This window comes from Tursiops truncatus, chromosome 13, assembly GCF_011762595.2.
Source record: "Tursiops truncatus isolate mTurTru1 chromosome 13, mTurTru1.mat.Y, whole genome shotgun sequence".
Classification (NCBI taxonomy): Eukaryota; Metazoa; Chordata; class Mammalia; order Artiodactyla; family Delphinidae; genus Tursiops; species Tursiops truncatus.
The window spans coordinates 74066517-74082289 of NC_047046.1; the positions used below are offsets into that span (position 1 = coordinate 74066517).

Genomic DNA, 15773 nt, shown 5'->3' on the forward strand with positions numbered 1-15773 from the left:
TTTTCTACCTTGATACTAAGAAGTCTTTATAATTAAAGGTTAATAATTAGATAGATGAAAGAAAGAAAGAAAGAATCATCTGTATCTTTCTTAGAAAAATCAGAATCTTCTGATTTGTAAGTAATGCTGATTTTAAGATGATTGAATAGTAAATTAAGCATTCTTTAACTCAAATAACACGATATTTAACATTGGTTTTAGACAATTACACATTTACTTAATAGTTGTTTTTACACCTATAAATACCTTTGGGAGACAATAAAAACTAATTTTTTAATCTTGAATATCATGTATTCTTCTAATTGGTAGAATTGGTTTGTTTATTCACTGATAAGAAATCAATGTGTATTTGCATTTTTAAGCGGAAAGATGATTCCAGCTGAGTTGGAGAAAAATATATTACAAGCTAAAAGGAAGGTATGTTCTGAAGTTCCATATTTAACACACAAATGCATCTTAATTTTCTTCACCTTTTTTTTTTTTTTTTTGCGGTTTGCGGGCCTCTCACTGTTGTGGCCTCTCCCGTTGCGGAGCACAGGCTCTGGACGCGCAGGCTCAGCGGCCATGGCTCACGGGCCCAGCCGCTCCGCGGCACGTGGGATCTTCCCAGACCGGGGCACGAACCGTGTCCCCTGCATCGGCAGGCGGACTCCCAACCACTGCGCCACCAGGGAAGCCCTCTTCACCTATTTTTGTTAGTGGAAAACAATTGATAATTGCTAAAGGAAATAAAATAATCCCTAAATGTAGGAAATTTCTTCTAAAACTGAAGTGAAATAATTAACATTGTAGTATTTCCTGATAATTTTGTTTCTGTTAACTATCAAAAGAAAAGTTATCAGGATATTTACTAATAAAGGGGTTTGGTCAGCTCTATTGTTGTGGTATGATTTTCTGAAAATAAATTCAGAGAGAAATAACAATAAATGAGACTCAGAGGTAGTGGTATTAGTTCATCTTATGGTTAAGCTACTTTTTCCATTACTGTAGGTACCTTTGAGTATTTGAAATTTTTAAGTACTTAATGCCCTTAGTCAAAGTTATCCAGCTTCCTGATGTCCAGAAGTGTAACGGTTAAGTAACAATATTAGCTAGGAGTGGACTTCATGGGATTGTAAGAATGATGCAGCTTTTGTCATCACCAGGGCCAAACTCCTTTTTGTGTCACTGCCACAGCTGGCAGCACAGTGTTCGGGGCCTGCGACCCACTCCACGACATCGCAGATATTTGTGAGATGCACAAACTCTGGATGCATGTGGATGTAAGTCACGTCCTTGAGTCTGGATCATGATTCACCTTTTTAAAAAGATGTATCCTATGAATAGTCCTTATAATTTTTTAATTGACATTGCAGGCAAGACAAAAATTTCTGTAACCCTAATTTTTATAAAGAATAAATATCAAGAAAGAATAGTCTTATTTGCATAAATTATCTTAAATTAGACTTAATACACTATCATGGAATGAGCTACAAATGTATCTAGTGTTTAAAAAAAGTCTAAACCTCTATTAATATTCAACCAACAATTTAGAAAATCAGTTTAAAGAAATAGTTAAAACAATTTTAAATCAAAAGGACTTAGCCCATTACTCTAATATACGTTTCTTAATTAATAGCTATTATGGAAATCAAAAGTTTTGATGCTATTAGTTTGGTACAGTGACTTTGGGCAAAAATGTCTTTGGCTTTGACTAGAGTTGGACAAATTTAAAGTTATATAATATGGTAGATATTTTAATTTTTCTGTAGTATTGCCAAATCTGATTCCAACTTTTAAAAATTTCTGTCTCTGGAAATTACACAGAAGGTATCTCTTTGAATTAATTAGAAAAAAAAACTTTACTATGTCATGAATAGACAATGAAAACTAATAGGAGGAAATTTTTAAATGCATTGTTCTTCTAAGTAGGATAATTATAGCCAAGTTTATAATTATCTTGAATAACAATTAAATCTTCATCAACTTTTGAAATAAAATTAACATAGGAAAAAGCATTCAGTGCTATGTAAAAAGAAATAGAGGGCTTCCCTTGTGGCGCAGTGGTTGAGAGTCCGCCTGCCGATGCAGCAGACACGGGTTCGTGCCCCGGTCCGGGAGGATCACACATGCCGCGGAGCGGCTGGGCCCGTGGGCCATGTCCACTGAGCCTGCGCGTCCGGAGCCTGTGCTCCACAACGGGAGAGGCCACAACAGTGAGAGGCCCGCGTACTGCAAAAAAAAAAAAAAAAAAAAGAAATAGGAACACAAATCCTTTGTATCTGTTACAGGCAGCTTGGGGAGGTGGATTGTTGCTGTCCAGAAACCACTCCTATAAACTCAGTGGCATTGAAAGGTGAGACCCGGGCCATTGCTTGTGCAAGCGAAAGAACCTATTTACGCTTCTATTTTCTTTCATTAGACGGTGAGCACTCACTGGGGCTGTTTTGTCACCTAGGGCCAACTCTGTGACCTGGTATCCACATAAACTCATGGGTATCCCCCTTCAGTGCTCTGCTATCCTGACTGGGGAAAAAGTAAATAATTTCTATTTTCAAGTAGGGACATAATGGACGTCTTGGTAATGATTAGCTTCATTGTGAATGTTCAAAACGAAAATAATTGTGGCCTCATTGAATTAACGTAGTGCGGCACCATTTGCCCTGTTGAAGAAAACTGATCCTTCCCTTTTGATCTTTTTATTTTTTATTTTATGATATAGTCCTTTTATTTAAGTTAAAATATTGCAATTATTTTTTCCCATTCAAATACTAACTGCTTTCTTAGGGCAAGTTTGAATTGCTCTTTAAAAAATCTAATTAAGATATTCAACTCTTCTTATTTCTTTGAACCTGCCTTCTCTGTCATAGTGCAAGTTTTCATCATCTCTGATTGGAATTGTTTCCCCTCAATATCTTTCAGCTTTTAGGTAGTCCTTCATATATGACCAGTGTCATTTAGCAGGGAAGATGGACCCGAGTGTTAATCTCATTCATTTTCAAATCTTTGCTCTAACATGTATGAGCTTTGTGATCTCTAACCTCTGCTATACTCTCCAACTTATCTATTACAATTCCCTCTTTATTCCCTTATAAATTATCACCAATTAAGCAAGAATTGAAGAATTATAGGTTTACAGTCCCTTATTTACAATTTTAAAATTTAAAGACATTCTGAACAATTAATTTTTTTGTAGTTCATCAGGTGACAAAACCAATCCTGACCTGTTGTGAGGCTCATATTGACTCTATGTACCCACTTAATGTAGATATTCATACTTCACTATAGAAATGTTAATGTATTTGATAATGACATACAGCCCCAGACCCCAATGAAATGCTGCATTATCTTCTATATACGGACTAAACTACTTATTATAAAAAAATCTGTATTTTGACACCCACCTGTTGGCAAGGTTTTCAGAGAAAGGATGTGAATTTATTTATTTATTTATTTATTTATTTAACATCTTCATTGGACTATAATTGCTTTACAATGGTGTGTTAGTTTCTGCTTTATAACAAAGTGAATCAACTATACATATACATATGTTCCTATATCTCTTCCCTCTTGCATCTCCCTCCCTCCCACCCTCCCTATCCCACCCCCCCATCCCACCCCTCTAGGTGGTCACAAACCACCTAGCTGATCTCCCTGTGCTATGCGGCTGCTTCCCACTAGCTATCTATTTTACGTTTGGTAGTGTATATATGTCCATGCCACTCTCTCACTTTGTCACCACTTACCCTTCTCCCTCCCCACATCCTCAAGTCCATGCTCTAGTCTAGTAGGTCTGTGTCTTTATTCCTGTCTTACCCCTAGATACTTCATGACCTTTTTTTTTTTTTTCTTAGATTCCATATAGATGTGTTAGCATACGGTATTTGTTTTTCTCTTTCTGACTTACTTCACTCTGTATGATAGACTCTAGGTCCGTCCACCTCACTACAAATAACTCAATTTCGTTTCTTTTTTTTTTTTTGCGGTATGCGGGCCTCTCACTGTCGTGGCTTCTCCCATTGCAGAGCACAGGCTCCGGACGCACAGGCTCAGCGGCCATGGCTCACGGGCCCAGCCGCTCTGTGGAATGTGGGATCCTCCCGGACCGGGGCACGACCCCGTGTCCCCTGCATCGGCAGGCGGACTCTCAACCACTGCGCCACCAGGTAAGCCCAAGAGCAGCATATATTGTCTCTCCAAACACTATGACAACAGCAGGACATGTCTACACCCTCATTCTGCCCCTTATTTATAATTTTTAAACTACCCCTTATTTAAAATTTAATTTAAGTAATTGACATGCTTTTAGGAAGCTATTCCTATCACCTTCTTCCCAGTACTCTATAGGAAGATGGGCATTAGGTTCTGTTCAGATGAAAGCTTTGCCATGAACTAACAACATCTTTAATATATTAGGGACCTGGTCCTCTACATTACATTACCCACCCTGTGGACCCTAAGGGACTCTCTCAGATGTCAGTATCAGAGGCAGTTAGAGCTGGTTAGATTTTTATTTGGTAGATATGGAATTCCTAGTACAAAACACTAATAGAAAAATACGTTCTGTAACATGAATCACAGAGGCAAATTCATGATCCTACTTTGGTTAGTCTATAATATATTGGCAATAATATATTGGTTAGTCTATAATATATTGGCATTAATATATTGGTTAGTCTATAATATATTGGCAGCATTTTCTCTTCTAAATTTATCTCTTTCATCAACTGCTTTTTCCTAATCTTATAATCACCTAGTTCAAAACAAGCATTAAAAAAACCACTTTGAATAGTGTATTGACATTGGTAACTCACCTTAAATTCTTTTGATAATGAGGCATTGAAATAATGAATACATTCATTCAATAGTAATGGATCTACCATTCATTGAACATGTATTAGGCTAGAAAGCTTTACGTATGTTATTTAGTTTATGTTTCCCAACAGTTGTGCTGGTTATATCTGTTAAATAGGTAAAGAAATTAACTTGCTAGTGGATGAAGAGAACTACATCTAAGGAGCAAAGGTGACAACTCACCTAAATCCAAAATATATTTTTTTCCACAAATTCATATTGTCTTTCTTAATACAATTCATAGCACCATGGGAATGCCAAAACTCACCTGGGTAGTGATGAAAAGCAGGCCCATCATCTTTTGCATATGGAGACTACTTCATAAAAATGGTGTATAAACAGATGTTATATAAGTACGGCCATTCCTGGGAATAGGAAAAAAAATTCAGCGTACCGTGAAATGGGAATTCTTTTATATTATAGAACATTTTTATATACAAGAAATCAGGTTCAGGTAAATACCCATGATGGGCTTGAATGGGAGGAGTCGACTTGCAAGTTTGTAGCATGAGTTATAACTAGTAAATATTTAAACATCTGCTATGTGAGTCTCCATCAGTACTCTTCACAAAATAATGGGCATTAAGAATGAAGTCCAGAGATATAAATGAAAGATTTCATAGTTTTTCTCATTTGCTATAATTACAGAATGAATACTTCATTGATAGTAGGAAGAGGAGCCACCTTTAATAATTCATATTTCTTAAAAATAAAATTAGTTACATAAAATACTGTGATAGGTTACAAAAGTAAGTAAGAAGAAAATCATATAGTAATGTAAGATTCTACAAACATCGATTATTATGCAGAAGCAAATCGAATGCAAAAGCTTCTGTTTGGTTGGATTTTCTACATGGGTTGGACTGGTTTTATATTCATAAAATGACTGTGTTTGGCCAGGAGAGTGCTATAGGGAGCTTAATTGTCTAAGAGCCCATCTGCTTCTCTTAAATTCATAACTGCATTTGCCCTGAGGCTGTGCTTTCCAGAGTTTTCTCTCAGTCAATCACTGATTGAGCACGGCAGGGATTTTAAGGCATTCCCATTCCTGAGAGACACGAGACTCTCTTGATAGCTGAGTTGGTGTGAAGAGTTCCCAAGGGCCTTTCTGAATTTTACTTAGATTTCATCATACTCCAGGACGCTTCTTCCTCACTTTTCCCCACCTGTTTCCTTCACTTAGGGTCAGACTTATGCACAGTCTGAAAGCTCTCCCAGTCTGACTGGCTCCTTCCCACTGTCTTTCACACAGGTACTTCACTAATGAAGTCCTTGCACCTTTAATCTCATCTTGGTGTCTGCCGTTTGGAGGACCTGGGCTAACAGAGTCCAATTAAGATCAGAATAGAAGTGCCATTGTCTTTACTATTCAATCTTTGTAGATTTTTTTCAAGAAACTTAAAGATACATTCACAAGGAAGATGCATATCCTGATACTTTTCATTGCCAATTTAGTATGCATTGAATGCCACCAAAAGCTCTATGTGGAAAATTGCTGAAGAGTAATAAACTCTATGCCAAGTATTTCAATGATATTTAGCCCCATTTCTTCAGAATTCAGAGTAGGAATATTCTTCATCAATAATTTCTATTAACTTTTCTGCAATTTTTTCTTCCTCTAATTACTTACAGCTTCTCCCTGAACCAGACTGCCCTCAAAGAAAAATATCAAATGATAAAGTGGTTAGCTCAAAATATTAGTCCACTGCTATTTAATCATGTCTATTCTTAAGCATTTCAAAGACTACTCATGCCTTCTCCAAACCAATATTTGTTCAAAATTGTGAAAGTTGGGAGCATCTGACCAAATGTTCATACAATCAAAGCTTTTTACACATTTTGATTCATATATATTTCTTGTGGAGAAAAATAAGGCTTTGAAAAAGGATAAAAAGTTGCGTGCTAGGGTTAAGTATTTATAATTTTAAATACTGGTAATTGTCGATAAGAAGGTTACATTTGTGCAAAAATCTGAAGAAAGTGAAGAGGAGATCATGCTAATATTTAGCTGTGTAGCAAGAGGGAATCTCAATTTAAAATCTTTGAGACTGAAGCACACCTGTTGCATCTAAGACACAACAAGGAGATCAATGTGGCTAACATGGAATGAGCTGTTCATAGGAGGAAATAACGTAAGAAAGAAAATGAAAGGGTTCCTCCGTCATTACTCTTTCTTAGAACTCCATTGCCTTCGATCTCTGTTGAAAACAAGTTCTGATTTAAACAGAAAGTGTAGCCTCTTGGGGGCTCCGAGCATCCCCGCTTACTTAGTTGTAGGTGTAGCATCCTCACCTCGTGCTATTTGCATTGTCACTGAGTTGCCACATATGGTAGGACCAGTGGAAGTCCATGCTCATTGTGCAATGCAAAGGCTATGTGTGCCTGGGGAGGCAAGGAGTGGCAGACATACATGTTGCCTGTATCTCCTTAGCTCATAGGCATAATCCATTGTCCCACTGGACTTCACTTTCAAAACACAAGTCCAAAGAATTTCAGGACAGCGACAGCAGAGCATTACGTTAAGCCTGAAGCCCTTCTGAATATGGGCCCTGTGTGACTGCACAGGTTGTGTGCTCATGAAGCCAGCTCTGATCACAAAGGCTTAAGTGTTGAGAAGACACTGAAGTACCACCTCATATGGTTGTCAAGGCTCTACACTACACAAGCCTAGAGTAACTATGAACACATACCCTCAGCATGGACATACATGGAACGTATGGACAGAAGCGAAGAGACCAGTTAGGAAGCAATTTCAGTAATGCAGTGGACAGTGATTGGGCCAGCATAGTGGCAGTGAATAGGTTAAGATATATTAGATTCTAATTACGTTTTAAAGAAAAATCCTGTGGAATTTTCCAAAATATTAGATGTGGGGAGTGAGAAAAAGAAGAGGGTCAAGGATAAGAAAACTTTGATGTTTTGGGCCTTAGCAACTAAAGGATAAAATTGATGTATTACTGAGATTGGGAAGACTGGGACAAACAAGTTGGTGCAGACAGGTCAGGAGTTCACTTTTGGACATTGATTTTGAGATGTTTATTAGTTATGTGAAGCAGGAGACTGAGGTTCAGAGATGAGGTATCAGATGGAAATGAAAGTGGGAGAGTCATCAACCTGTATATACTGCTTAGAGCCATGAGACAAGTGGAAATCACCAAGGGAAAGACGGTGAGTGGAGACAGATTGGTCGATTTTTCTGTGCCTCCATTATCCACTTTATAGGATTCTTCTAAGAGTAAATTAAACTAAGAGTACAAAGCACTAAACTACATACCTGATATACTGCTGAAGCTCAACAATTGTCAGTTTTAAGATGCACTATGCCAGCCAGTATGCCAAGGGCTTTATTTGTCATATTTCTTATTTTAAAAATTTGCTCTGCATACTAGACAGATAAAAAATTCATGTCAAAATATTTATCAAACATTTGTAGATCTAGGCAACCAAACTTAGAAAGGCTGAGTAACTTGCCTCAAGTTCCACAGACAGTAGGGAGTAAAAGCAGGTTGAGGGGATAGAAATAAGAATGCAGTGAGAATATATAATACCTACTGTTAGTAAGATAATAATCAAATTTATTTAAATAAGTACATTTAAATAAATTTAATACATTTCAGGAACTTCTTCAGTGTAATTTAAAGGTACTTACTTGAATGAAGCTTTTGATTTTTTTTAACTACAGGGAACCTATGGCTTTGAGGCACAGATCAACAGCTATATGGAACTTGCAAAATACTTTTATAAAGTTTTAAAGAGAAAAGATAACTTTAAGCTAGTATTTGATGCAAAGGTAAGGACTCTGTTAGTGGGCTTTTTTTGTGAGAGTGAGTTTAAAGTATCTATACTTTCTTTGCTGAGTTTGTTTTTTTTTTTGCGGGACACAGGCCTCTCACTGCTGTGGCTTCTCCCGTTGCAGAGCACAGGCTCCGGACGCGCAGGCTCAGCGGCCATGGCTCACGGGCCTAGCCGCTCCGCGGCATGGGATCCTCCCGGACCGGGGCACAAACCCGTGTCCCCTGCATCGGCAGGCGGACTCTCAACCACTGCGCCACCAGGGAAGCCCTTTGCTGAGTATTTTTTTTACTTGAATATGTTACCTATCCAATACTTTGAGATAATTTAAAAGTTGTATGTAAAAATTATTTTAAATATTTTATCTAAATGCAAAACATTTTGGTTTTAAAAACTTTTCCATTTGAGTTCTCTTTCTTACAGGCCGAGGGTCCAAAAGATTAATTTGATGATTATACTCAATTTTTAAATTTTTGAAATGAAACTCTGGTTATAATTGCTTTTCTGATTTTGATGGCACTGAATTAAGAGTAATTTAATTGTTCCTAGGTTTTTTCTTGTATGTTAGAGAATGCAGTTGGGTTTCTGGATAGTAGATGACATAAGAAAAAGTGGGCTTTAAATTATATGATAATCCTTGGTTAATCATTATTAAAGTACTAAGTAGATATTAATGAAAAATGGAGAGTTCTGCTAGTATTCTATCCATCTTCCTCTGCAAGGCCCAGTCAGCCAACCCAATGGCATGCTTTAAGTCATGCTAGTAAGAGTAACTATTAGGAAACAAAGGTGCTTGGTCTTTTTTCTACATTGTCTCCCTCTGATTGTATTATTTCTATTTTTGGTTAGTCTTGCTCAGGCTTAAGTGGAAACTAGAAGTAAAGAAATCTGTTTGTTTTTAATACTATACATTCTCTGATCATTTATCTGCCTCTCTGAAATGAGCTTTCATAAATTGATTTAAGTAAAGTTCTCTTATACCCCTTTATCTATATAAAAGACATCTAGTCACTGAAGCCAGAACCTTGAATTCATCTTGAAGACCTAGCAAAGATCAATTCTATCTTTTGAAGATTTGGGAAATTTAAACTCTTCTATCTGTACCCGTGGCCACTGCTTCAGTGAAGTCCTCTCCATTCTCTCCTGAATTACTATAACATTCTATTAACTAATATTCTCCTCCCCTCAATTGTTCTCTCCCCTAATTGATTGTCCTGAATGAGCTTACTCAAATATAAAATTGGCACTGCCATTAAAATATTTAATATATTTTGAGGAATGGGCATGGGATGGATGGCTGAAGACTGGGCACTCTGTGAGGACACCATTTCCTTTATCTCTGTATTTGGTGCCTGATACATGTATTAGATCCTCAAAAACTATTTTAAAATATATTAAAAGTTAAATTAAATTAAATACTTCTGGGATAATTAAGGAATTAGGTAGGGCTTTAAGGATACTTATAAAATTACTAAAGAATTAGGTAAAACTTTAAGAATACTTGTAAAATTTTAATTTTTTTTTTTTTTGCGGTATGCGGGCCTCTCACTGTTGTGGCCTCTCCTGTTGCAGATGTAGAGCACAGGCTCTGGACGCTCAGGCTCAGCGGCCATGGCTTACGGGCCTAGCCGCTCCGCGGCATGTGGGATCTTCCCGGACTGGGGCACGAACCCGTGTCCCCTGCATCGGCAGGCGGACTCTCAACCACTGCGCCACCAGGGAAGCCCTAAACTTTTAATATTTGATTTAGCCTGAGTTCACCAATGTCTGCTTCTGGACTTAAACATATCCCAAAAAGTTTGGAAGAGATCAAGAACTGCAAAAGGTAAGTTTGTGTGTATGGTGTGGTATTTATCATTTTAATATTGACTTTTAAATAATGTGTCTGGGCTAGTTTGATTGGTTAGTGGAAGGCGGTAATGTGGTCTTAAGCCATTTTTTAAAAATATTTGTATGGAACCAAGTGAAATCTCAACCCACCAGTCATTTTGCAAATTAATCTAGTCATCCTTTATATAATTGAAAAATATTTTTTGAATGCTAATATTCAATCTACTGAGTTTTTTACCCTTTGGTTAATTCATTCATCAGTTAATGCTTGCCATATGTTCCAGAGGATTTAGAGGTATAAAATGAATAAGACAGAATCTGAGTTCTAAGCTAGAAGGCTTAGTGGGGAGAAGATAAGAATAGAAATAATTACAATTTTTATGAGCAATAGAAGATGTACTTGGAGAAGAATTATCACATTTGAAATATTTATCATAAGGTCATCTGAGCAAGAATCTAGGAGAGATTTTATTACAGATCAGTGATCAATACTGAAAAAAATCCAAATAAATGTCATAGCAATGAGAAGATTTAATCTTTACCCTAAGAATGTATATTAAAATAAAGAGAATTGCCACTATTACATGTTATTTAGCTATACATTTACTGTAAGTTTTTAACCTATCTTAAGCATGCATTATATACATACATTTTATAATAGTCTCACCACCACTTTTGAGTTGACCAGCATCACAACTACTTATCTTAGGCAACGTGATCCGCCCTAGGAGAAGTTGAACATAAACTATCTGATATCAGTGTTTAAGGGCATCAACGTTTTATGTCATCAGAAAATTTCACTGGGCTTATAAGTCTTAAGAGAAAATAGAGAATTTTTTTGGTTTCGTTTTGCTTTTTGATAATACCCCTTGTTTAAATATTTTGTGGTTTGAGGCAAGTATTGAGTGAAGCTCTTAATTTTTTTTCTTAACATGTAAGTGTTACCTTTTACTAGGGTAATTACTACCAGCTGAGAGTTAGCGGAGTACACGTTTACAGAGAGCGAGCTATTTCCTGGAGATACACACACTTACTCACCAGAGAGCCGTCCCTCTCAGAGATCTGCGCATGCTCCTGGATGGAGGGCAAAGGGGAAATGTAAAGCAGTTTTTAATAATATTGCAGGCAATAACTAATACCTTTTATTTTATGGTCATGTTGGTTAATTAAAATATTAAAGAAGGACATTAAATGAAATGACCATATAATGACTATATAAGCAAATATATATATATATATATATATATGTATGTATGTATATGCCCTGCCCTATATAAAAACTTATGGGAAAGTTAAGTAATGGAGAGCATCTGTAGCATTTTAAAGGTAAACTGTGCAGGAGTAGAAGTTTCAAGAAGAGGAACACATTCAATAGTTATAGAATGCCCTCCTCTTCCTTTCCCGAGTCTCAGTACCACTTTGTCTTATAATAATAACCCAAGGGCGTAATGTGATCTAATGTCACGTGCATGGTATTGTTTTAGGAGCTGTGCAAGACAATTAAACAGATAGAATTTGGCTCTGTAAAATTTACAAAGAAACTATGTTTTGCTGCAAAACAGTGACCTTGTAGAAAAATTCAAGATGTATTGTAATGATTCAAAGAGCGGAAGTTAGAATACCAAAAGATACTACTGCTCTTCCATTTTCTATTGCATTTTACCTCTCCCAGATACTTCTACTTGAATTGCCATATAAATAAAATGTCACACAACCTTCTTTAATGTATTCTAGCACACCTGCATTATTTTGTGAGTTTGGTAATCGTGAATCATGGAGTAACAAGAGCTACAGCATGAATATAGAACGTGCTGCCTTTTCTCTGTACTAAGCTGCTTCTTAAAAATTATCCCTGACAGTTTTAAACTGCCTGCAATTTACTTCAAGCTAATGATAGTTATGTAGCCATCTAGGATGTGGAACAGTATTTACTTGTAAAATTTCCTTTTAATGAAATTTGCATTTATACACAGATTGCTCCAAAGATTAAAGCACAAATGATAGAGGAAGGCACAGCCATGCTAAACTACCAGCCTTATGGGGACAAAGTAAATTTTTTTCGAATGGTCTTTTCTAATCCTGCCACAAGATAAACTGATGTTGACTATGTTATTGATGAAATTGAAAGACTTGGGAAAGATTTATGATACTGCAATATGATTTTGAATACCAAAACTAAACACCAACTTTAAAGATTTACTGCTGAAGATAATAAGAAAGGAATATTATAAATGATATTCTTTCTTCAGAACGTTTGATTCTCTTTTATCCTATGTTATACAAGATGAATAAAGAACAGTGGGTCATTGAAGACTGATAGATAATAGATTCAATTTTGTTTATGTATTTGTTGTTTTCATTAATTCAATGAAAGATTATTGAAAATCCATTAACTGTCAGGGACTTTTCTTGGTGTGTTAGAATACGTCAGTAAATAAGAAAGACAAAAATCCTACCTCTTGTAAAGAAAGAAGTTCCATTGTGAACATTTGGTAAGTTAACATATATTTACATGCTTGAGTTAGTTGCATAAAGCCTTCCCGAGGTGAAATCATTTTCAGTAACATATGGTAGTGTTCTGTTTCTGTAAAAAATAAAATAATACTTATGATGTTTCTCTATTTCAATAAATCAGATGAACAAAACGTTCTGTATTTTGGAGCAGAGAGTCAGGGAAGAGAATGACAAGGGCTGACATATTTAGAAGGAACTGTGGCTTCTACCAAGTTTCTATGCAATGATTTAATTCATTTTTTTCTGCAGTGCCATTTTTAATGTCTCTAAAGGTCAACAACAGTGGCATCGTTTTATAATTCTCCAAAAGTATATTGGCCATAGTTCACAAAATGGAATCAGGTAGCTCCACAGTGATGATAAAATTAGTATTTTTCAGCTCCTTTTTTGAGATAATAGAGTTAACATTGAGCACTTACGGTATGCTAAGAATCTTAACTTGCATGGTTTCCTTTATTTCTCTCAATATTACGATTTAAAGTGATTTATTATCCCCATTTCATGAATGAGAAGATGAAGATTTAAAGAATTTAAATAATGTGTCTAACAGCATGCTGCTGCTAAGTAATAAAACCCAAATTTGACGCTAGCCAGGTTTTCTCTCAAGTGTGTATGACAAAGAACCTGCTAAATGCCTTGATGCAATTCACATACACTACTACCAGTCGAGCCATTTGTCAAATCACTTGAGCTATGCCGATCTCTTTCCTCTTCTCTGAAATAGGAATAATAATTGTGCCTATACTGCAGGGATGTTGTTAGAATAAAATAAAGTAATTGTGTTACATATTTTTTAAAACTTTGAATCACTCTGTGTGTGTTAGTTTTATTCTTTCACAACGTGTACATATATCAAACCATCATTATGCACGCTTTAAATGCCACAATTTTAACTGTCAATTACAATACAATAAAGCTGAAAAAAATTATTTTCTCAATATAGGAAAAAATCAAATAATTTTGTAACTTCAAAGAGAGCTGAGACCTTAAAAATTATTACATCATGAGAAAAATAAATGGAAATATAGAATTGAATTTAGAGAAAAATACAGAGAGGAAAAGGATTTAATATAGTATATATATAACTCCTTCTTTGTAGCCCATTAACAATTATTTCCCACCAATAGACAAACAGAAAGGCAGACCCAATAAGAGCTCTGTAGTCTTGGCTGTGTATAGGCTCAGTGCATAATCGTTAGTTTTGCATAATTAATTTTTTATTATGTCAAATAAAGCCAGAGATTTAAAATATTAAAATCTCCAGCACGAAAATTCACAAACCACTTTTGACACATTCGATCCATCACAGCACCTTCTCCATACACTAAACAAATCTTTTGTGTTTCGGTTGTGTTTTTACCTTTCTTGAAATAATAAAGCATAATATGCTGAAAATGTTGCTTTTTCTCTTCTATATTCAATATTAAAATGGCTACACAAAAATTCACCAATTTTGATGTTTTTTTAAAAATGCACACTGATACGACACCTGTCACAATACAATCTAACAAAATTGTTTTGAATGAAGTTAAAGACAACTAAGCACTACTAGAGCCATTTTATGGAAAAAAAACTCAACGAACTTCTCGGCCAACCCAGTAGCTAGACTAGGTAAAAATGAAGTTCCATAACATTGGTTTTATCTTATTAATCATTCAGGGTGCAAATATTGTCATGGTTCTTCATTACAGAGGAGATTGCACCCTTCTGTTTTTCAAGCTCTGTTGCATCCATTCAAGTTAAATGTCTGAAAACTTTTATATTTTAGAAATAAAGACACATGAATTGGGATAGAGATTCTTTTCAATTGTTCTTCTACCATATAAACAAGACATTTCATGTCCAAAGTTTTTCTCAGAGGAAACATAAAATTGATTATGCTACAGACTTTGATAGTTTGTGTCTTTGTGAAATACAGGGAAGAGCAGTTTAATTATCTTAGTGCAACGTATCCTTTAATAAGAATTACTGCTCTATACGGGAGGGTTTGTTCCAAATGCGATCTGGTTTGTCAGACTTAGAAACATAAATCTGTTTCTTCCCTATGCATTATTCATAACTGCTTATCATTACATAAAGTTTATCACGCACAGATTAAACATTTCCTTTTCAAAAAATATGCCTCAAGTTTCTTTGTCCCTATAGCCACAATTTTAGGTATTGGTTTTATTTCTTAATCAACACTTTGAAATAAGAATATACTAAATCATAAGAATAATATATATTGCACAGGTTATATAAATTAGTTAAAACAGTGCTTTCTTCCAATATCAGTTCTGTGAATTAAGCAAGTATATGTTGTAGAGTTTTGAGAAATCTACAGTCTGCTTTATTCAGCAGTGTCTTGTTAATAACAAGGAACCTAATAAGAATTGTTCTATTTTGAGGTATACAGCATTTTCAATTATTTGGATACCTGTTTTACACATTGTTGAAAAACTGTAACATTTAAGTTAAAGAAAGGATAATACTCATTAACCTGTGTCATCCCCCCACCCTTGAACTTGGATTATTTTTTATTTCATGGCCAGTCAAAATTATTTTAGCCACAGAACACTGTTCCCTTTGCTGTGTTCTCTCAACCAAGGTTCTGACACAAACCTTGTATTACATGAAATAATGTGTGAGTTTTCTTTCCATAACTTACAGGAATTCTATAAAATGGGCTCCTTTCTTGCTGTTAAGAGACTTAGTTTAACATAAAATTCTTAAAGGGATATTACTAACTTTATCTTTTTCTTTTGAACTTTTCCCAAATATATGACATATAATAAATAGCACTGGTTTAACCAACAGAGATGACT

At 35.5% G+C, this 15773-nt stretch overlaps 1 protein-coding gene and 2 long non-coding RNA genes across 3 annotated transcripts in view; 2 read left to right on the forward strand and 1 right to left on the reverse strand.

Moving 5' to 3' along the window:
• The window catches only part of LOC101325420 (glutamate decarboxylase 1-like), a 143626-nt gene extending 141279 nt beyond the window's left edge, over positions 1 to 2347 (forward strand). The window contains exons 7-8 of the mRNA XM_073790787.1: positions 363 to 417; positions 2271 to 2347. Coding sequence (XP_073646888.1) covers positions 363 to 417; positions 2271 to 2339 — 124 coding nt within the window. The 3' untranslated portion in view covers positions 2340 to 2347. The remainder of the gene's footprint in view (positions 1 to 362; positions 418 to 2270) is intronic.
• Positions 2348 to 3761: 1414 nt separating this feature from the next.
• Positions 3762 to 12917, forward strand: LOC141276221 (uncharacterized). The gene is made up of 4 exons (XR_012325447.1): positions 3762 to 4145; positions 8516 to 8623; positions 8718 to 10450; positions 12429 to 12917. It is a non-coding gene; the product is annotated as an uncharacterized lncRNA (long non-coding RNA).
• The window catches only part of LOC109550294 (uncharacterized), a 432204-nt gene continuing 421531 nt past the window's right edge, over positions 5101 to 15773 (reverse strand). Inside the window, exons 8-11 of the long non-coding RNA XR_004521593.2 lie at positions 12912 to 13039; positions 11494 to 11529; positions 8108 to 8218; positions 5101 to 5198 (exon numbers count right to left, since the gene is read on the reverse strand). This is a non-coding gene — a long non-coding RNA (uncharacterized lncRNA). The remainder of the gene's footprint in view (positions 5199 to 8107; positions 8219 to 11493; positions 11530 to 12911; positions 13040 to 15773) is intronic.